Source organism: Dipodomys merriami, unplaced genomic scaffold (assembly GCF_024711535.1).
Source record: "Dipodomys merriami isolate MVZ:Mamm:240054 unplaced genomic scaffold, mDipMer1.0.p SCAF_30, whole genome shotgun sequence".
NCBI classification, from domain to species: domain Eukaryota; kingdom Metazoa; phylum Chordata; class Mammalia; order Rodentia; family Heteromyidae; genus Dipodomys; species Dipodomys merriami.
The window spans coordinates 3,810,010-3,834,357 of NW_027204493.1; the positions used below are offsets into that span (position 1 = coordinate 3,810,010).

Sequence of the window (24,348 nt, forward strand, 5' to 3'; positions counted from 1 at the left end):
TATAGACATTTTAATAAAAATAAAACATGTTTTTACAAAAATAAGTACTTGACTAAAGTCCTGTCCTTTTTTCCCTTCTCATTTTTTCTTACGCAGTGAAAACTAGAAAGTATTCAGTGGGGGTTGCCATTTGGCTCAGAGGTCTCCAAATAAGACCTTTCAAAATAGAACTCTAAGCACCATCCTGTGTACTTCATATGCCTATAGTCAAGTGAAAATGATAGTTTATAATAATACATTTTGAGGAGTTACTAAATATAATTACCACCTTTTAAAGTGCTTCCAAAAATTATACTCATTTGTTTTTAATCAGGTTCCTAATGTGGTCCACATATGTGTAAGGGATTTACAGATCCCTGACAGTTGTAAATCTTCACTTTTGGTTTCCCTTTTCATTCTCTGCAATCCATTTATTGGTTATTGGTCTTGTATTCCATAGTCTGGGTTTTGCTGGTCTGATTGCTAGACAATGCTTAATGTGTTAATCTGTCACCTCAGGTCATAAACTAGCAGTTAGATAGAACATCCAAAAGCTCTTGGCTGAGGGTAATTTTTGTCCCCCAGCAGAACTTGTAACATTTGAAAAGATCAATAGCATCAGTCTCCTTTCTAGTTTCACTGGTATCATTTTACTGCCTTTGTTCCCTTGATTCTTCACCCTCCTCTATCCTACTTAACAAGTTCCAGAGATGGGATGGACACTAGCCAAATGCCAAACTCTTTTGTTTCTGGATAAGTTCATGGGATTAAGTCTCTTCCATTCCTGTGAGCTGAACTTACTGTCAAACTACTATGATGGGGAAGATACTAACTGAATAATAGCACAGAGCAAGATGGAGATGAGGAAAGCCAAGCAGTCTGGGACTGGGCAAACAAAGAAACCTGTTGTCACTGCGTACCCTAACCCCAGAAAAAGTGGAAAATCAACCTCTTCTCTTACCATTCTCTCCTCCCCATCTAAGTTACACATCCCCAGAAGTCAACGAAGAGACAAACTCCCTCCCTCCCAAGATACAGGTCAGGTCTAGACTAAACTTATTTAGATTCTGTGTCACTTTAATAATTGAGTTTTTCTATTTCACTGAATCCAAATATTAAAATGCTGGTTAATTTTGTATTTCCAAAAATGAATAGCAAAGTATCTTTATAATTTTTAGAATTAAAAAGATCCAAATTAACAAAATATTTTCTATTTATGTTTTGTTTCTTGTCTAGGCAATTGTTTCCTTAATTGCTTAAAACTAGTAACATGAAAATGTGCTAAACTTAATCATCTTTCTGATTTAGGCCCTTTTGACCCTTATAAGTATGTTTAAAATTAAAAAAAAAAACTGCCTTTGAAAAATTAATTGAACATTTTCTGCTGTTTTGAGATAGGATCTCATTACATAGCCTAGACTGCTCTCAAACTCAAGGGCTAGGAGTATAGTGAATTCATACTCTTCAGTTCAGCAGTACATATGCTCTTATCCTTACCACTGTTGTGTCTATATTTCATCATATGATGTCATTCTTGGGATACTTTGCACAACTGTCTTGTTATCTCTGAGGATGGAGATAAATACATATACTTCATATACACACATGTATACATATATGTATGTGCATAGAACAGTGAAGTTCTAAATTTGCATCAACATCTCAGCTGAGCACTATGTATCCTTCAGTTTGTATTTAACACATTCAATAAAGTAAATATTTTACAAGTACTGTCAAAGATTAAAAATGGAATCAATATAATTTGATAATACATTTAGAAAAATAGGAAATATGATTAAATGTACTGAATCCACAAATATATTTAATATGTAACATCAAAGATATAAAACCAGTATTACCTGGAAACATTTTCAGATAAATACTTTTGATCTTTGATAAAATAACAAATCATCAGTCAATGTCAAATATCAGTGACTGGCTGCTGATGGGTCATACTTGACATCCTTGCTACTTAGGAGGCTGAGATCAGAAGGTTTAGAGTTTAGGCCAGCCCAGTCAGAAAAGGCCTTATCGCTAGCAAAAAAAAAAAAAAAAAAAAAATGTTGGAGGCACCAGCCAAGCAAACATGAGGTCTTGATTTCAAACTCCAGTACACACAATGATATCTATAGGGAACAACACATAAATAACCATGGGGAAAAGAATTTCTGAGACACGCATTTCTTAAAAAAAAAAAAAAAAAGATTATCAAACAACGATCCCATAAGAGTTAAGGAAATAAAAATATGTAGTTAAAAAAAGCAATCGTTTAATTTTATTCACAGTTGTCATTGAGGTTAACCCATTCATAAAAGACATTTTTTCTATTGTAACATCCTTTTTGTCTCATCTCTTACAAACAAATCTATACCAGGGAGCAGAAGTTATGTCACAAATAGAGCGTAAGTATTTGTAATACCTTTAAGAATATGGCTTATAACCAATTTCACACAGCAAGCTACCTATTAATAACTTACATATTAACAGATCTATGGTAGCATATGGATAGATTTCCTTAAGATACTGGGGATAGTGTGTAATTTAACTTTTTCACAAAATGATATTATACATCATTTCTTTTAAATCAAGCTACAAATTAAATCCAACCCCGGAAGAAACACTTAATTTTTATTTCCATCTAATGTATAAAAAATTATTTGTTCTGTCTAATGTTAATACTTGTAAGATTCTTCTGGGTAATCTTACATGTATTATTTTTCAAAAACTACAGCAGAAATTAGATCCAGCCCTAGGAAATTAGATCCAGCCCTAGAAAAACACTAATTTTTATTTTGTTTTCATTTCATGCATCATGTAAATTATTTGCTTTAAGGGTCTATGCAAGTACTTAAGAAAAACATTCTTCCAGATATCCATCAAAATCTAGAATACCTTTTCAAATTAATATTTTTTAAATAGTGGTAAGAGAAACATGTTAATGATGAAAAAACTAAGAACACTCAATTTGACTGTGCATCCTAGCGTCACAAAATTTGATTTCTGAGCTCTTTGGCTCACATTCTATGAGGATAGTGTCATTCATTGGTGTACCGAGCACCTGACACAATGATGTATGGCACAGGGTGAGTGTTCAATAAATACTTGTCATGAAAACTAAAACACTCACCAAAAAGTGAATAAACAACTGAATAAATGGCATAAAAATATACAGTTTCATTACTCAGAAATAGAAACTTTTCCTGAAAACTCTAGTTACTTATTGTAAGTCAAGAATTAAATAAAAATAATATCCTCCAAAATCAAAGTTCTCATAATGGAAAAAGAAAAAAAGACAAGCCATGACATTTTATCCTACAAAGCTACTGTGCAAATTTTGGAATATGAGAACTACATTACTGAATAAATCAATTCCAAAATTAATGTTTCATGCATTCCCTAAGAATCCATTCTTTTTGACAGTACTCCTAATAGTAGTGAGAATACTTCTTAAAGATTTTACCACATTCCTAATAGAAAACATTTCATCAATTCATCCTTTTAGTACCTAAATCAATGTTACAGTTGCAAAGATGGAAGGGGCCTCTTAAGTAATTTCTCAAAAAATTGTTCTAAAATAGCTAAGGGATAATACATTTATAAAAGCATCATGATTTGACTCAATAGATGTATTTCATACAGCGTTATTGAAATTAGCCAGAATCAAAGTCTTCATCTATAAATAATTTCAAAAATGATTAAAATGTTTTAATCAATAGTCATCATTATGTCCTGGTATTAGAAAATTTTAGCACATACAAAAACATTTTCCTACTTTAATTAGGTCAATGTCAGAATTTATCAAAACTTGTCATGATAATCAAAAACTTTAAAAACTTTACTTTTAGGTATTATAAAAAATAATGCACTAATCAAATGATAGGTATGTCCCATTCCACTGTCTAGGAAGACAAAAACACTCTTATAGTTAAATCTCAAGTCCTAAACATTTAATCCTTTATTTAAACTCACCTCTCAAAATTTAAAGATATCAATATTCTTGGTTACCAATTACAAATAATACAGAATTTCTCTGACATCAATTCCACTCCATTTAGTCCATCCCATGTTCTCACACAATGAACATCTTTCATCTATCAGAATCCAACAAAAGAGTAATGAAAATCCCACCTTCATCATTGTGAGCCCAGAGGGCAACCAGTCTCAATAATAAAATAATGTAGGCTTAATGACTGGCCTCACGACTATTTCTGCAGTAAAAATCAGTTTCCAATAATCCAAGTTTGTCACTTGAGGAAATCTTTCACTGTTCTAGAAGTACAGTTCGAAGCTCATCTTCTTTGTTGATCATCATGGAAGCAATTGCTCCATCATTGAACTCAAAAGAAGTTCCTCCATCCACAACCATGCAGGCATCCCAACAACGAGAACGAACACAAACCCTAAGCAGAGGAAAATATCTCATTAAATATCAGCAGTTTTCACTGTTCTGAGTGATTACTCCTGCTAGCTCCTTCTGAAGCACACCTGCTATACTAATTTCTAACATCTTAGCATAACTGTATCTACTCTTAAACTTCATACAAATAGGGTTTAGCTTTGCAAGAAGGTATATAGGATAATACAGTTATAGTCTTAATTTTCATTCCACAGATGGCCTATTATATATCCCCTTTGGTAAAGTGTCTAAGACTTTTGGCTTTTATTATGTCAATTGTCTTTTTATTGACATGCAAGATTTTATTTTTTAATTAGCATCTCACTATGTAGTCCAGGCTGACATTCATCTTTCATTCCTCTTACCTCAGCCTCTTTGAGTGCCTAAATTATAGGTGTGCACCACTATAACTGGCTTGCAGGAATTTTTATATACAAGTTAAGAATCCCTCCAAAATGCTTGGTATCAGTAATGTCTTAGACGTCAGATTTTAGAATATTTACATATAAGCAATAAGGTATTGTGGGGGATGGAACAGTCTAAACCCAAAATTAATATGCTAACATATTCATTAGATATATAGCCTGAAAGTAACTTCATAGAATATTTCCTCTGTACCTACATACTGATTGTGACCTATCATATGCATTCACATGTCAAATTTTACCCTTCTGGCATGATACCCATCCTCAAATACCCGGGGATACTGTAAGCATTACAGATTTCATCCAACCTCGCTTATCTCAACTATCTCTCACAGTATCTTTCTTGCTTTGTATCTTGTCTTTTTGTTGTCTTAACATTTTTTTATTACTGGACGTTCTTGATTCTACCAATCTTCTGTTGTTCCTGTTTTAAACATGTTTTGTTTTTTTAAAAAAAAGTCTTTTCAACCACCCAACCATGAAGCCTTTCTATTTCACTTATTAGCAAAAGTTTAAATGTAAGATATACGTATCTTAGAAGGAGTCTTTGTAGTCTTAGTATACATTTATTGATTAATTAAAACTCAAGTAAATTTTAGATAGGTCTCTTTTTTAGTGTCTTAACTGGAAAAAAATCAAATGTATACTTATTTTTTTTAAAAAAATCAATCCTACAGATAGCATTTAATAAGTAAACTATTCTTTGCTGCAAGATACAGGAAATGTTCTCATTATTTTGTAAATTTTCTTCTTAGTTTGGAAAGTTGGCCAGCCTTTATATAAGAAGTCATTTTCAAAGCAAAAGCTGAAGCAAATTAATTCACTTAGAGGGAGAGCAGGCTGCTTTCAGGGAAAAGCTGAAAGAAGTAAACCCTACTCTAACTTAGCTTTCATATGAACATCCTGCATTTAGTCTACATTATGACAAAGAATTTGCTTTCTAATCAATAATTTGCTTTAACAGTAATTAATCTGCTCTTACTGTCACAGGTCCTACTGTTGCAACCAGATTCAGTTTAAATGAATGCATCTAAGCTAGGTGCTGGTAGTTCAAGCCTGTAATCCTAGTCAGGAGGCTGAGATCTGAGGATTACAGTTCAAAGACAGCCTGGGCAGGAATGTCCGTGAGACTCTTAATCTACTCAAAAGAAAAGCTGCAAGTGGCACTATGGCTCAAGTGGAAGAGCACTAGCCTTCAGCACAAAGAAGCTCAGGGACAGGGGCCCAGGCCCCAGATTTCAAGCCCCAAGACCAGAAGAAAAAAAATGCATCTAGTGAAACTAAGTACTCTTAAACCAAGTATGTTCCAGCACTCAGTAGGCTGAGGCAGGAGAGCTATGAGTTCCACATGCCAGCCTGCGCTGCATAGAAAATTTACCTCAACAGCAGTAAAGCTACATAGTAAAAATGTGTCTGTTTTTTAGATTGAAAATTTAAAAAAAAAAAAGCTTGACTAGTAGGGCATATCTGTAATCCCAGCATTCAGGAAGTTGAGGCAGGAGGATCCCAAATTCAAGACCAGCCTGGCTACACAGAGTGTAGCCAGCTAAACTACAGAGTATACACACCTAGACTACAGAGCGAGACCCTATCAGGAAATCCAAAGCTGAATAAGCTAACAAGTGTGGCTTATACTGAGTGAAAGAAATTAAAAACAGTGACAAGTTAGTCCCAGATGCTTACTTGGAAGAGAAACAACGCTGACGACTACTTGAGAAAACTCTGTTTGCTATTGGTTCTCGAATACTGAAAAGTATTTTTGGTTCTTCTGGACTGTAGAGCAGTGATTCATTATATTCATTTGTTACTGTAAGGAAAAAATAGTAATATTGGTACATTCAATATCTCAGAAATACAAATTAAAGACTAACTGCTACCTCCATCATAAAAGCAATCTGTTGCAAAGATCTGCTTGAGAGCGGGTTTCCTGGAACTCTCCATACACAGTCCATTAAAAAAAGTCTTACAAATGAGTATCAGGTTCCACTATTAGCCCACAAAAGCATACATCATCCACAATAGAGCAAAGTACAGTTAGGAAAAGGGGTCAAGGGAGCTTATTATGAAGATGGTCATTAAAAACTACAAGAGCAAGTTAGACAAACAAAAACAGAACTAGAGCTGCCACAGTGTCAAGTGCTTTCCAGAGTATCATGGAAGTGTTCACAAATAGTCTTAATGCAAATGAAGTCTCAAACAGTGTCAGGTAAAATGCTTTATCCCTTGAGTCCATCATTACTCAAGATATTTAGAAATCTTCTCTCATTAAATTAAATTAAAAAAAAAAAGAAATCTCTCAACCAACAGGCATGAACTTTGACATACAAATTATCTTTAACAAAAATTAGTTAAAGACAATTGTGTAAGCTGGACAGGACATGTGCCTGTAGTCCAGCTATTTAGCCTAAGGCAGAAAAAAAATGACATGAGCCTAAAAGTTTGAGCCCAGCATAGTAAACAAAATGAGGTATGTTCTCTTTAAAAATAAGCGGCAGAAATAGTGGCTGTACCTGTAATTCCAGTAGTTGGTGGCAGAGCCTGGAATGATTACAGTTTTAAGGCCAGCACTAATAAAAATCTAGCAAGACCTCATCTCAATCAACAAGTTGGATGTGGTGGTATGTGAACTGTGATACTTACTACCCATACATGAGGCTAAGAAAGTAGGTTGCAGTCCAAGGATGGCCTGGGAAAATTAGCTCAGGTGGTAGAGTACTGATCTAGCAAGCATGGCCCTGAGTTTAAACCATACCAATGAATGAAGAGATGGATGAATGATGAAAAATATTAAAAATTAAATTTAAAAAAAATGACAATTGTACAAAGAAATTCAAAGGTTTAGTTGAGCATCACATGTTTTTAATAACAAGGCTCAGATAATCTGCCATATTACAAAGTATCATTTGAATTATAGATGCTCTGTTTTATGAACTCATCACAAGTTGAAAATATTGTAAGCTGAAAATGTTCCTAATTCACCTAAGTTACTAAACATTATCGCAACACAGAATACAAGAGAGTATCTGTGTTTATGGTTTTAACCTGTGGCTGGCTTAACCTGTGGCTTGCTTACTGCCCCGGTCGTGAGAGAGCACTGTGATGTCATTAGCCCAGAAAAAGACAGTCAGAATCTTACCAGAAGCATATCACTTTTGTACCATCATAAAGTTGTCTTTTTAAAAAATCTAACTTATTTGCAAATATGAAACTTTGCCTCCTTGGGGTATTTTATAAAAAAATATGCTAGCTCTGAAAGACAACTTCAAAGGAGTTTTTTTCTAGAAATGTCTATAATAGTAATTATGCCATTGACTATTGCTTCTGAAAATAGCCAAAGCATCAAGGCAGTATATTCATTACTGTATGTTTCTTAAGATATAAGCCTATTTGTATGATACTAAGAGTTGATTATATAAAGCAGATTTGATACATTTGTAAAAGTCAATCACTATTCTTTATTATTATTATTATTTCTTTTTAGTGCCAGGACTGGCACTGGAACGCAGGAACTCAGGGCCTTGCATTATCCCTTAGCTTTTTCTTTTTTTTTGTTTTTTTTTTTGGTCAGTCGTGGGGCCTGAACTCTGGGCTTGGGTGCTGTCCCTGAGCATTTCAGCTCAAGGCTAGCACTCTACCACTTGAGCCATACCGCCACTTCCGGCTTTTTTCTTTTTGCTTATGTTGTGCTGAGGAATCAAACCCAGGGCCTCATGCATGCAAGGCAAGGGCTCTACTGAGCCACCTTCCCAGCCCCTCCCTTAGCTTTTTCATTCAAGGCTGGTGCTCTACCAGTTAAGCATGCCTCCAATTCCCAATCAGTATATCCTTTTAACATATCTAACATTATCTTATATGTATCAGTTACCTTATATGTATCATGTTTGCCTTTTAATTGATATATATACATATATACACATGTTTATGAAGTACAAAGTAATATTTTAATCATCATATTTTAGACAATAATCACCTTGGTGTAATAGCATATCTACCATCTTAAACCTTTTTTTTTTCCTTTTTAATTGACAGTACTGGGGTTTGAACTCAGGATGTCTAGTTCCCTAAGCAGGCCCTTTACCACTTAAGCTACTAGCCCTTGTTGCTTTGGTTATTTTTGAGATAGGGTCTCACTTTTCTTGCCTGCACCAGCCTGTATTGCAGTTTTCCTCTATGCTTCCTACATAGCAAAGATAGCAAGCATGTATGTGGCCAGCTTTTTCTGTTGAGATGAGGGAGAGTGTCATGAATTATTTGTCTGGGCTGGCCTCAAACCATGATCTTTTCAGTCTCAGCATCCTAAGTAACTAGAATGGTAGATATCAGTCACTATGCCTGGAAACTTAACCATTTCCTATGGTTATGTTTTTTAAGTGAATTTATATAATAAAGAACTGATTATTGCATGGGCCTAATTTTCCTTTTTGATACAATGTAATGCTAATACTAATAATCCAAGACTAATATAACCTTCATCTCAAATTAAAAGAAGAATATCTTAGAAAGCTAAAATGATAAAAGTGAAACCCCAGGTAAGCAGAGACATACTACAATGGCATGCCTTTCTTATCTTCTTTGCAAAATAGCGATTTTTGCAACACAGTCCTATTTCTACGGACATGTTTAAAGTTATAGATGGATTATAATCCATATCAAAATTCACAGTATGACTTCAGCTTTGCTCTTTATATTGCTTACAGTTCAAAACATACAGTATCAAGAACATGTATATGTCCAAAAAAGTTATTTGCTAGTTAAACAACTATAATTGTCAAATTAATATAGAAATAAATTAAACTGTTAATAATTAATATCATTAGTCACTAACCTTTCTCTACCAATTCTTTGTTCAATGGAAGATTCAGATTTCCTTGTCGCTTTGCTATTAAGGAGAAAAGGGAGAAATATCTCCATTAAATATTTTGCTTTGTATAAGTTAATATACAATAACAAATATACATTATATATTACTCACCAATATTTAAAACATCTTCCACAGCCTGAGTTGCAACCCTATTGATATTGAAAGACCTAAAAAAAAAAACACACACACACACAATTTGTTCTTGTTTTAATTCTAAAAACATGCTAAAAATGAAAAATAATCTAAATAGATAAATAGAAAGTAAGAAATTAAGACAGCTACAAATAAATACTGTTAATATCTGATTAATAACACAGAAGCATGAGTAAGGGAAAAGCACAACTTCCTATACTGTTATGAATCTAGAAACTATACTTGGAAAACAATCATATACTAGCAAATTTTTAAATGAATATATTCTCAACCTAGCAATTTATCTTAAAACATACCACTTCCACATAAAATATACAAAGATATAAACAAGAACCTTTATGGAAGCACTGCTGGTAACTGCAGAACAATTCAACTGTAGCCAGAGCAGGCTGGTAATGAAAATACAGCGGGGCACGGGTGGCTCACGCCTGTAATGCTAGCTACTCAGGAGGCTGAGATCTGAGGCTCCAGGTTCAAAGACAGCTCAGGAAGGAAAATCCATGAGACACTTATCTCCAGTAAACCTCTCAGAAAAAGCCAGAAGTGGCACTATAGCTCAAGAGATAGAATGCTAGCCTTGAGTAAAAGAGGCTCAGGGCCTGAGTTCAAGCCCCAGGACTGGCAATAAATGAATGAATGAATAAATAAATAAATAAAATATATTATATATACTATGTATCTAACCATTATAAATGTTTATTATATATTATAAATATAACTATTATACATATTATATATGGCTATTATACACTATGTGTATATAACTATATATATATATCACTATATAACTATATATCACATATGTAATTATATTATGGTGATATATAATATATAACCAAAATGTTAACCTAAAATCAAAAACACATTAATACTATAGATAGGAAATGAAAGGAACACCACTTTTCACTGCCTTTTTTTTTTTTTTTTTTTTTTGGGTCCGGTTGTGGGGCCTGGGGCGCTGTCCCTCAGCTCTTCAGCTCAAGGCTAGCACTCTACCACTTGAGCCACAGCGCCACTTCCGGCTTTTTTCTTTTCGCTTATGTGGTGCTGAGGAATCGAACCCAGGGCCTCAGGCATGCATGGCAAACACTCTACCACTGAGCCACCTTCCCAGCCCTTTACTGCCTTTTTAATATATACATTTCTTTAAATTAAAAAAGTTTCCTTGAAGGTGAAAAATGTAGATATCTGCTACCTCATTCAACTACCTACGAACATTATCCAACCCTAGATTCTTTTCTAGTATTTCAGTTATTGGGTCTATAGTTAACCTAAGAAAAGGTTTAAAAAACAAAAACACAGAATGTGTATTGTTCTCATAAAGTTCACAGTGGGCACTCCTAACTGGGAGGTGGCTCTCCTCCATGTTACATGTTCAGAGAGTTCGGCTCCTCCCATCTTATAAGCCTTCTGTCTTAAACAGAGCTTGTAAGGCTGCTGTGCTCATCTGCATCAAGCTACAGGATGAAAGACCATGGGAGTACCCATGGTAGACTCGTGAGCCAGCCTTGGAAGGCGTGACCATCATGTCCACTCGCATCCCTTCAGCTAGAATTCAATCACCTGGTTCTAACATAAGAGGTACTAGAAAATAAAACCCAACCTGTGGCCAGGGAAAAATGTGCTTAGACAAATCCCGTCTTCACATTTCTAAAAATTGTTCCACAGTAACAGAATATGGGGTTTCACCACATAGCAAGTGTCTCTGAACTGTCTCATTTCTATCTTCTGCCACTGTGAAACAAGGTTTTGCTCCATAAACTGAGAGGTAAGGTTAGTACAAAGAAGAAACAAGAAGGGCCTGATTCGATAACCACTGCTGCGGGTAATGAGTACATGGGAGTCAGTACACTGCTTGGTCTGCTCCTAGAAGTTAAAATTTTTCTACTGTAAAAACCTAAAGAAGCCATGCTGAAAAGGGAGGATATAAAAGTAAACTAACACAGTCAATATCAGTTTGGGGATTTTTGTTTTTCTGAATTCAGGGTTTTGATACATAGTCCAGTCTGGTCTTGAACTTGTCATCTTCCTGCCTCAGCCTCTAAAATGCTGAAATTATAGGTGTGGACCAACATATGCAAATAAAAATACTTCCATAGCAAAGATTTTGCTATTTTTGTGTGCGCACGTGCTCATTTAAGAAAAACATATTAATGGATAGATATTAGGTATTATGTTCTGCACACAAAAAATTAAGCTTGAAAAATATACACTAGTCATAACTTCAAGTTGCTCAAAACTAGTAGGTATCTGCATATTGATAGTTAATAACAGGATGTGTGCTATAATAATATAAGGAAAAATGTTCTGAGGAAAGACAAAAGGAGGGTTAGTTTATTGTATTTATGAAAAAATTGAATGTTAATGACTTTCTAAAGAAAACAACATTTGAAAACTGTTCAGTTTAGTGGGTAGAAAGTATAAAGTGCTCAGACATTCAATGCAGGAAGAAGTTACATTGGAAAAAAAAAAAACAAAAAACAAAAAGCTAGGAGAGACCAGGGATGTGCTTAGAATTGTAAGTAGCCTGTGGTGTTGCTAGAGTGCTGATGGGTAGGGCAAAGGTAGGGAAGGCATAATGCCAGTAAGATATCCACAGCCATAGTTACAGGGCTTTGCATGGTGGACAAAGTTAAACGATCACAGTCAGAGGTCAATGAAAGTTTTAAGGCAGAGGACAGACATAGTCAGATTTATATATACTTTAAGAAGTATTACTCTGTTGGCATGACAAATAATGACAACCAGAATAAAAAGTGAGGCACAAAAAGATTCTAAATATTTAGGGCCTGGACCAAAGCAATAGCAGTAGAAACTCAGAAAGATGGACAAGGAATTGAGAACAATGCACAGAGTTGAGGGACTGAGTTATATGGAAGGAAAATGAAATTGAAAGGTAAGAACAAGGTTTTGAAAAATTGTGTTTTCCCTCTAAAACTTGGAGTAAACAGTGGCAGTGTTAAACAGTTTAGGGAACACAGAAAACAAACAAAAAAACAGTAAATTGAGTTTCAAATGTTTGAATATGATATGCTGTTAATATCCTACTTAGTAGGTAACTTTAGAATGAGTGAGCACTCAGGAAAGAAGATAACTGCAGATCCATCTGGTAGGCATCTGCATTAGATGTCTGTCCTGTGAATCAGAAGAGATTACGTTCAGGGAGGCTACAAGGTATTGTACACAGGATGCCTGCTTGTCTCCATGTGGACATTTAACATGCAAACATCTAATCTCTTTTTTGTATGGTACCTTGTACTTTTTATTTCGTTACTATTTAAAAGATCCCTGTCTGCCTTTCTTTCTTTTTGTGCAAGTACTGGGGCTTGTTTGCTCAAAGCTGAAGCTCTGCAACTTAAATCACAGCTCTACTTCTGATTTCTGCTGATTAATTGGAAATAAGAGTCTTTTGGATTTGTCTGCCCAGGATGGCTTCAAACCAAGATCCTCAGATCTCATTCTCTTGAGTATCTAGGATTACAGGCATGAGCCGACAGTACCCCACTTAAAAATATTCTTAAATTTTAAAGTATATAATCCTCCAAGCCACTTCTTTCCTTTTATTTCTTCGTAAATCTAGTGCAATTGGTTCAATAATGATGAAATAATGTAGACTGAGGCAGAACCTAAGCCACCTATGTAACATCAGAGTGTGGATGCATGCATGAGTATTAGGTATCAAATAGACTGTTATTTAAACTACTTCACAAACTTTAATAAGCACCAACCCAAGTTACTTACCAGGCCTTTGATCCTGTGCCAGTACACAAATTGAGCCCTGAACTCTTCTGTTTTTCCCATGGTCCATCATCAAGTGAAATTTCATAGTAGGATGCCCTATAATTGAGAATATAAAACTCTTATTTGCTAAGCTTATGGTTCATAGTAAATAAAACAGTCTTTTTGCAACAGATTAAATCTAAGTAAGTCAACTTGACCAAGAAATATCTAACTTAGTAGGCACACATATCATGGTGCTATTCTAATGCTGATTAAGTGAAAAAGGAAGAAATATACATTCATGTTTCTGCATGCCTTTTTTGATCTATATGTTCCTTTCTATCTGTACTGGAGTATTTCAAATGCTAACTTGTATATACTTTGCTAGCACTAGTGACTATTCTCTACTTCAGCTTCATTTCAGAATTCAAAAGGAGAAATAACATAATTAGATTAGTTTTATGGTGGGTAGTCCTTCATATATCTAAATCTATAATTCTTTGTAACTAATAGTTTCTTCTAAACTCTTTTTTTAAGTGATAAACTAATCTTTTGAATTGATATTAATAGCAATAAAGTTGTAAAGAATACTTCACAAACATGAAATCAAATGGGTTTTCTGACACTAGCAAAAAAAGATATTATTTTTTAACTCAATGCTTGTAATAAACTATTCAAAGAAGTCTGAAATATGTAAATCTACTTTGTTAATTGTTACTTTACCTTCTTTGTAAAATAGTGTCATTGATCAACACTGGATTTTTTTATCCAGCATATAAAAGGTAACAGTAAAATTTTATTAAAATACAGGTTTTCAAAACAATGATAATTACTTAACATACTTATAAACCTTAACAGTTTGTGGATAATTTATCCTTTTATTCTAGCCCATTTTTCTCTTGAAAGCTCTTAATTTGTCAAGGATTTTTACATGATAAACTCCTTTTCACGTTCTTACAAAAATAAAAGATAGCCTGCCTGATATTCACATTTAATCTATTTCACAGCTTACTAATAGCTTCCTGGGAAATGCATGCGGAGAACCTATCATATACAGACACAGAAATGGTTACTACTCTGCCAAAATCAAGCAAAAAAATAGATTAAAGTTGTGGGGGTAAGAAGAAAACAGAGTGGAAAAGAAGAAAAGTATAATCAAGTGAGAGATATTGAGCCCAAAACTATGAGAAAATTTAGTGTTAATCTCACATGCAGGTTTATTGAGATTAGTCAATTTACAGAATTTTATTTGGGGAAATTATTTTTTAAGGCAGCAATAAAACTCACAGTCCCTTTAGAGTGGGTATACTTCTTCTTAAATTGTCCACTGCTACAGCCCAAGAATAAGACATTCTAGGTTAGAATAAGAGAAAAGAAAAAAATGGGCTTTTAAAAATGTTCTTAAATCTAAGAACATTGTAAGTGAGGTAGGACTAGTATTGCTGCGCTTCATATTTTTTTGAGGAAAGCACTTAAGTTTTTGGAGCATAGTGAAGCCTCACTATACAGTTTAGAATCAGAAATGATAAGCTTTATACAGTTCTGGTGCAACCAAATCAGATGACCTGGGAAAGTTATCTGAACCTTCCAAATACCAATCATTTCACTGGTAAGTACTACTTTTCTCACAGGCTTACTCATTTACAATAACCTGATATACACAGGCATCAATAAATGTTCCCTTTCCTTTCTGCCTAGGATCTTATATCATAAAGTCTTTAAAAAATAACTGACTACTTCCCACATAGTTATATTCAACAGCACCAGAAGCCAACCTATTGCTGGCCATATCTGGTAAAGACACACTGAGACATCAAAGAACAAAAAAGGAAGCAGTATCAGGTATCAACCTCTGGGATCTCAATGGGTCCCCAAAATTTATCCTAGTTTCCCTCTTTTTATGAGTTATTTAATCTTTTAGTACATACAAAGTATAAAGCAATGATAGTAGAAGCTCTCAGCAGTCACAATACCACCCTTGTGATAGGCAAACAGAGTAAAAGAAACCATAAAACGGCTTGCCTAGGATAAACATGAACTCAAAGGGAATTTACTTTTGTCATCTCTTTAATGAACTTTCTCCAAACTCATTTAAAGTTGTTGCTCTCTTGTCTGTCTTATGTCACTGGCAGTAATTATTAGACTCTATCTCTAATTGGTTACATTTTCTCCTCTTCTAATACTTAATAGAACCAATTATTGCTTCAAACTTGATATGCAATAAAACAAAAATGTTTACATATAGCAAAGAAGTCTTACTATGTTAAATACATTTTTCAACAGTAATGTATGTATGAGTTGCCTTTAAAGATTTTATTTCTTTGAGGAACATTTAGTTTTAACCCATTTAAATTATGTATTCCTCTCCAAAATGTGTATCTTACTCATCTTTGCATTTCTAGGGATTCACATTTGTACATAATAGGCACACAATATATTTTACTGAATGAATTTAATATTATATATTTGTTTACTATTAGCTGGTAGTTAAAATGTGAATTATCTTTCAATTATGACAACTTTTTCTCATACAAAGTCCTTATAAAAAAGCCAGGCATTGGTTACACACACCTGTAATCCTAGCTACTCAAGAGGCTGAGTCCTGAGGATTGTGGTTCAAAGCCAGCCTGGACAAGAAAGTCTGTGAGACTCTTATCTCCAATAGACCACCCAAAAACTGGAAGTGATGCTGTGGCTCTAAGTGGTAGAGCACTAGCCTTGAGCAAAAGAGCTCAGGGACAGCACCCAAGCCCTAAGTTCAAGCCCTACAACTGACAAAAAGAAAAAAAGAAACAGAAACAGAAACAGATGCAACAAACAGAATTATTAAGTTTCACAAATTCAAAAACCTAGGGAATCATCTACATGGTTTACAAAGAGCTACAGAGTTCTAGTAGTAGCAGGAAAGTGGGACATAAAACTTAATTCTGAGCTTCTACCTCTACTTTAATTATAATGTAAAGTAGAGGTTCTAAAGCACTACAAAGAATTAAATTAACTTTACCTTATTTTAGTCATTTCATACCTAGTAATTACATCACAAACAGTTTTCCAAGTCAGGTATAGTACTAACTATGCTTGCAATCTTAGCTACTCAAGAGGCTGAGATCTGAAGGGCTGTGGTATGGGGCCAGCCAGGGCAGAAGAGTTCACTAGACTCCATCCCCAAAAACCAGCAAAAGGCTTTTTTGTGTGGCTCAAATGGTAGAATGCCAGCCAAGCAAACACAAGGACCTGACATCAAACTCCCTTAAGAAAAAAAAAAATTGTAGGGTTTCACAAAGTGTTTTTATTACAGAACATTCTTTTCCCTTAATAAGTATTAGCATGTATGATAGCTTAGAAAATATTGCATTAAATAATATCTGCTAATTATACATTATTATTATGCATTTTAGCTAGCAGATTTGTAGAAATTAAATAAATAACTTAAGAATACTAAATCCCATACACAAGACTGTAGACTTAAAAAAAAATAATACCTGGATGATAAACTCTCCCCAATGAAGACTTCATTTAGTGCTCTCACGGGCAAAAGTTGGGGTCCTGAAGCCTCAGACCCTGCAGTAATAGGGGAGGGAGAAATCCAAGACAGCTCCTTGAATTTTGGAAATATTACAATAAAAACTTATTTGACATTAAAGCTTTTATTTTTAATCATATTCCTTAATATAGTTAACATACAAATATCCCTTAACATGCCAACAATATAGCCTTAAAAGTCACCTAGCCTTATCCCATGACACTTGAATCTTTACAAAATAAAACTTAATTCTTTTTGAAACCAATTTTTTCAAGAGTGATACAACAAATGTAACCAATTCACAATATCCTTATCACTAACAACTTAGTTTCTCTGCGAAAGATTCAAAAGTGGACCTGGTCAATTGCTTCTGAAAAAGTGCAATCCTGGTATTAGACAGCAAATGACTTGCATGGCTCATGTTAGGAACCAGCCTAGATACGTTGAAGGATTAAGATTTTTTTCTCAATAGAAAGTTTATGTTTTAGCCATAATAGTGTGATAGAAATGGTCACATTTCCCTTCAATATTTATAACATATGCAACCTTTTCTTTTTATAATCTATAAGATATATATACAGTATAAGTACTTTTCCTTGATGAGTTAAAATCATTTCTACTAAGGCCAGGAATAACATAAGGATTTCCATTCTCCCCATTCCTCAATGGCACCAGTAGCTGATTTATTGCATTCAAACGTCTCCAGTAGGCAAGTATTACATGGAAGTTCACTTGTCTGATTCTTCCACAACTTTTCCTACATCAATATTTAAAAGTCCATCTCACTTGGGACAGGCAGCATATTCATACCCTTATGCGTATATACTCTCCATGCCAGGATTGATGGGTAGATTCCCCCCTTATTTTTTCATTGGCCTACTAATTATTCAAGAGTGTTATTTCTTCCCAGTATCTGCATATGTTCTGAGATTTTTTTTTACTATTGTGGTTAAACAGAATACATAATATTCCTATGATTTCCTACAATATTTTGAAGACTATAGTCCTTACATTAAGATTTTTTAATATATTTGGAGTTGTATTTTTACACATCAAAAGAAACCATTATCAGAACCAAAAGACAACTCACAGAATTGGAGAAAATCCTTACCAGTGCTATAATAGATAAAGGATTAATTCCCATAATATACAAACAGCTCAAAATGAAGTAGAAGTGTGGCTCAAGTGATACAGTCCCAAACAAGAGTAAAAAAGCCAAGCAAGAGTACAAGGCCCATAGCCGGGTGCTGATGGCTCATGCCTGTAATCCTAGAGATTCAGGAAGCTGAGATCTGAGGATGGCGGTTCAAAGCCCGGGCAGGAAAGTCCATGAAACTCTTATCTCCAATAGACCACCAGAAAACTGGAAATGGCGCTATAGCTCAAGTGGTAGAGAGCTAGCCTTGAGCTGAAGAGCTGAGGACAGCACTCAGGCCCAAAGTTCAAGCCCCATGACTGAAAAAAAAAAAAAAAAAAGAGTACAAGGCCCTGAGCTCAAGCCCCAATACTGGCATATACAAAAACATCAAACTGAAAAAAACAACCAACCTAATAAATGAACAAACTGAACAGTTTCAGAAAAAGAATGAAAAGGCTAACAAGTACATCAAGAAATGTTCACATTCCTTATCCATAAAGGAAATGTAAATCAAAACTGCACAATGATTCCATCTCATCCCTGTCAAAATGGTCATCATCAAAACAATAACAAATGCTGATGAGGGAGTAGGGAAAAGGAATCCTTGTATGTCAGTGAGAATAAAAATCATTACAGCTTCTCTGATTCAAAACTTTGGCAAAGTAGCAGGTTATAAAATTAACCCCCCAAAATCAATGGCTTTTCTGTATGCCAACAATGAGAAAAGTTTGGCTGAAATTAGGAAAGCAACTCCATTTGTAATAGCCCCACAAAAAATAAAATACCTAGGAATTAACTTAACTAAAGAAGTGAAGGACCTCTATGATGAAAACTTTAAAATCTTGAAAAAGGAAATCAACACAGAACTAAAAAGATGGCAAAGCCTCCCATGCTCCTGGATTGGAAAGATTAACATCGTGAAAATGGCAATACTTCCCAAGGCTATCTACAAATTCAACGCAATACCTATCAAAATTCCAACCTCATTCTTCAAGGAAATAGAAGAGGCAATCCAAAAATTCATATGGAACAATAAAAGACCCCGAATAGCAAAAACGCTCCTCAACGGAAAGAACACTGCTGGAGGAATATCAATACCAAATTTCAAACTCTACTATAAAGCCATAGTAATCAAAACAGCTTGGTATTGGCATAAGAACAGACCTCAGGACCAATGGAATAGAATTGAAAACCCAGAAATGAACCTACAGACCTATAGCCATCTAATCTTCGATAAGGGAGCTAAAACAATAGAATGGAAGAAAGACAGCCTCTTCAGTAAATGGTGCTGGCAAAATTGGTTAACTACATGTAGAAAACTAAAGCTAGATCCTTATATATCACCCTGCACCAGAATCAACTCCAAATGGATCAAAGACCTTGCTTGAAGTCAAAGCAGACACTCTGAAAACATTACAGGATGGAATAGGAGAAACCCTAGGTCTCCTTGGCTCAGGCCGAAATTTTTTGAATAGAGACCCGGAAACACAACAAATCAAAGAAAGGTTGGACAAATGGGATTGCATAAAGTTGCAGAGCTTCTGCAGAGCAAATGACATAGCTAGCAAGATCAATAGAAAGCCCACGGATTGGGAGAAGATCTTTACTAGCCATACAATGGACAAGGGTCTCATATCTAAAATATACTTGGAACTCAAAAAATTAAACCCCCCAACAACAAATCCTCAAAGAAACAACTGCCCAATAAATAAGTGGGCGAAAGACTTAAAGAGAAACTTCTCTGAAGAAGAAAGAAGGATGGCCAATAGACACATGAAGAAATGTTCAACATCCCTAGCCATAAAAGAAATGCAAATCAAAACAACATTGAGATATCACCTCACTCCAGTTAGAACGGCAAAAATCAAGAACTCTAACAACAACAGATGCTGGAGGGGATGTGGACAGAAAGGAACCTTACTTCATTGTTGGTGGGAATGTAAACTTGTTCAACCACTTTGGAAAGCAGTATGGAGGTTCCTCAAAAGACTTCACATAGAACTCCCCTATGACCCAGCAATCCCACTTTTGGGCATTTACCCAAATGTCTACAAACAAGACCACACTAAAGCTACCAGCACAACTATGTTTATTGCAGCATTATTTACCATAGCTAAGATATGGAACCAACCCAGATGCCCCTCAGTAGATGAATGGATCAAGAAAATGTGGTATATATACACAATGGAATTCTATGCCTCCATCAGAAAGAATGACATTGCCCCATTTGTTAGGAAATGGAAAAACTTGGAAAAAATTATATTAAGTGAAGTTTAAGTGAAGTAAGCCAGGCCCAAAGAAACATAGGTCCCATGGTTTCCCTTATTTGCAATATCTAGTATATGTCTGAGTCAAGCGGAAAAGGTCAGATAATGTGATGTCAGGAAAATGAACGCTTAGATATGTATTTTAATGTTTTTTTATTTCATGCATGTGTTTCTAACGCATTTATAAGATTATCTCTTTGTTGCTCTGTATGTCCCTCCCCCACAGTATAACCCCTGCTTTCACTATATTTGATGTCAGTATAACTTGAGGAGGAAATGGGGAAAAACCAGTTGTTTAAGGATACAGGCGGACCTGTTGCAACAATGAGAAGTACAAGTTGTCATGTCCAAAACGAGCTTTACAACGTCGGTGTGGGGGGGGGGGGAAGGAGAAGGATTGGGATTGGGGGGGGAGGGGGGAGGCTGGGAAGGGATGTGAAGGGTAAACAAAAGGAGGAGGCTGCAATGCTTGGTAAGAAATGTACACATTATCCTGCCCATGTAATTGTAACCCCTCTGTACAGTATGTTCACAAATAAAATTAAAATAAATAAATAAATAAATAAAAATCATTACAGCTTCTATGGAAATCAGTATGGTGGCTACTGAAAAAAACTAAAAATCATCTCACCTAATGACTTCAACATACCACCCTCACACATATATCCAAAGGAGAACAAATCAGTGACACCTATGTTTAATGCAGCTATGTTCACAACAGCTTCACTGTAGAATCAGTCACAGTACAGCCAACAACTGAAGAATGATGGATAAAGAAAATATGGTACTGTATATGCCAATTACTCAGCCACAAAGAAAAATTAACATATATCCCATGAATGAAAATGGGCAGATCTGAAGATCATCATGTTGAATGAAAATATGTTAAACACCAAAGGCCAATTACCACATCTTGTTGTGCATTTGTAGAACACAGACATAAAATGATGATGATATGTTAATGATGATAGTTATGGTAATTGAACATGAATGTAAAATAACTTTAAAATAGGATCAGCAGGATCCTATTTTATCAGCAGGATCCTATTTATATATGAGGAAAAGATCTACTTTAAATCTCATTAATCAACTCAATCCTCTTCTTTCATACTAATTGACTACCAAACCTTATCTAATCACAAAACTGTCAATTTATAACTTGTTTCATCTAATAGAATATGAAATCATAGATTCGATATAAATTAACAGTTTTCTATTCAAGAGAATGGATTACACAACTATTATTTGTAATTTTAGACACAGAACACTTAAACCAGTAAAAGAGACTGCTCCATTATAAAATTCTTGCACATCTTCATATTGCTAGGCATTTTCAGGTCATGTGACTGGTAATGAAAAGTAATGAAAAGGCCTGGCTCCTAGCACAGCTTTAGGACCCTCCATGCTCTGTATTTTTCTCCCAGCAAGGTAGAAAGATCAACCTAAGCCTCAAAGGCCTTAAAATATGATAGGAGCCACTATTTAGAAGAAACCTGGGCTGCTTGAACAGTGAGATAATTAAAATAATTTTTTAATTAAAAAATAAAAATAAACTCCCCTTCCCTTTATAGGGATACTGAGAACACAAATGAATTCTTCATTGTAACATGTACACAAATACAACCTAGGTAAGTATAAGTTACATTATGTAAGAGATGTGATTTCACTTGTTCCATCCCTTTTATAAATTGAAAAGTTTTTAATAATTTTTTTCTTCTTTCTTTATTCTAAATTGAAAGTTAAAGCAGGAAAAAAACTTCAGTAGTTTATGATATGTATTTATAGTTTGAATTTTGAACCCATTTTTGGAAGCTTCCTAGGAAATGTTTCCTGCCAACTTGAAGAAAATTTAAATAGAAAATGTAAGTTGTCATAGTTTACTTACAGACTTATTACATGCAGTTCTGATCAAGCACACTCAGGAACAAAAACAAAACAACATCCTTAACATATACAGCTCCAATTATGCAGAAAGGCTCTCAGTCAGTCCTGAATTATCAGTTTTATTTAAACTCTGCATCCTGAGCATTCACAGTGCCCTCAGTGGTGGGCTCTCTAAAACCTTATACCAATGGATACCATAGGTCTACTGTACCTTGAAATGTCTGTAAATTTTTCCTAAGAAAATGAAGCTATAAAACCTAGTAAGAAGAAGTGAATTGGTTTGATAGCCTTCTAACAAACAAAAAGAAAAAAAAGGTAAATGCAAGAAATGGTAAAACACCATGCAATTATTTATAGCAACAATAATAGCAATATAATCAGTTATAACAGTAATAATGTTCAGTGTTGTTATTATGATCCGAAACTACTCTGGTTCCAGAACCTGGTCCTTCTACTCCCTTCTCTGTGTTTCATCAAAACATACTTTGTTTTGAAACCTGCTACCACTAATTACACTAAACATGAATTCAGTTCATTGCCTAAATTTTGAGAAATATTCTTATTTTGCTTTAATTTGAACATTTTTTTCTAGAACTACCATTAATCAGACTGAACATCTTGCATGTAGTGCCAAGATTAAGAATATATCTTTTGTTTCTTTTATGACTATATCAATATATTTATGACTATACTCTATATAACAATCTCTGCTTTCTAAAATTATATAATATTGATACAAACAACAATTTGGGGTTTTTTTGACACAAATTCTTGCTGTGCAACCCAAGCTGGCTTGAACTCTGGATCCTCCTGCTCAGCCTCCCACATGCTGGGATTTTAGGCACCACTATTCCTGGCAATTCATCATCTTTTCAAGGTAGTAGTAAGTCCTTTCAAGTGTAAGAGAAAATAAAATTTCCAGCTATGATTTTTAAACTAACAAAACATTTATTTCCAAAAACAATAGAAATTAATATGTATATGTAATTCTTTAGTTTTATCTTTTTAAATTACTTTTAAGTGGAAGAGAATCTTTAAAACATGATATACAGATATACTTGATATATTCTATATAAAACTATAAATCGTCATTTAAAAAAGTCCTGGAAAAATGGATGTAAACATCAGGTACCATACCACCGCAGAGATAAAAAGCAGGCATGTAAAAGAGCTTTTCCTGATAAGTTTACTCAGAAAAATGAAGCATCAGGAAAAAATAAAATCTTTTATAGTCCACAAATACCATTCATGGAAAATTTTTGCACCATGAGTCTTAGACTTACTAGAAAAAGTGGTAAAATAGAATTAGTTAATAACCCATAAATTAGATTATAGCTGATTAAAATTCATCTTAAAAGAAGCTACAAACTGCCATTTGCTAATATTATCCCCAAAACACTTTAAACACATCTTAGGACCAGGATACAAAATTTCACAACAAAAACTAAAAAAAAATCTCACAAAGCTTTAATCAGAAATTATAACTCAATATAAGTATATGAAATGTACTATTATCAGATCTTCAAGATTATATCATATTATCTTTACTGCTTTTTTTCTTTTTCTGATTTTATTTTGCAGGGAGGCAGGGGGCGGTTCTTAGAGAAAAGGAAGGTGCCAGTATTATGGATTGAACTCAAGGCTTCATGCTCTGGTTCAGATTCCTTGCTCATGGCTGGAGATCTACCGCTTGAGCCACACCTCCAGTCTGACATTTTACTTGTTAATTGGAGAATAAAGATGGAGTGTTGCAAACTTTCCTGCCCAGGCTAGTTTTGAACCATGATCTTCAGGACTTAAGCTCATAAGTAGCTAGGATTATAGCTGTGAGCTACCAACACCCAATGTTTGTTTTTTGACATTTCAAAGATTAAAATCAAGAATTCTGACCATTAACTACCCTGTCAGGCCTTTATAATCCCTAGCTAATTAACTATTTTCAAAATCCATCCTAGAAAACATATGCAGTATTTCTTACTTTGAATTCTACCAAATTTTACAA

The 24,348-nt window shown here is 34.5% G+C and overlaps 1 protein-coding gene across 3 annotated transcripts in view; it reads right to left on the minus strand.

Moving 5' to 3' along the window:
• Positions 1–2,226: 2,226 nt before the first annotated feature.
• The window catches only part of Nadk2 (NAD kinase 2, mitochondrial), a 43,169-nt gene continuing 21,047 nt past the window's right edge, over positions 2,227–24,348 (minus strand). The window contains exons 7-13 of one of the 3 annotated variants that reach the window (XM_070041033.1): positions 17,017–17,095; positions 14,822–14,887; positions 13,556–13,651; positions 9,773–9,828; positions 9,626–9,679; positions 6,484–6,607; positions 2,227–4,379 (exon numbers count right to left, since the gene is read on the minus strand). In XM_070041033.1, coding sequence (XP_069897134.1) covers positions 4,241–4,379; positions 6,484–6,607; positions 9,626–9,679; positions 9,773–9,828; positions 13,556–13,651; positions 14,822–14,887; positions 17,017–17,095 — 614 coding nt within the window. In that variant the 3' untranslated portion in view covers positions 2,227–4,240. Of the gene's footprint in view, positions 4,380–6,479; positions 6,608–9,625; positions 9,680–9,772; positions 9,829–13,555; positions 13,652–14,821; positions 14,888–17,016; positions 17,096–24,348 lie in introns of those variants that run through there. The other 2 variants (XM_070041034.1, XM_070041035.1) reach the window with 2 other exon arrangements.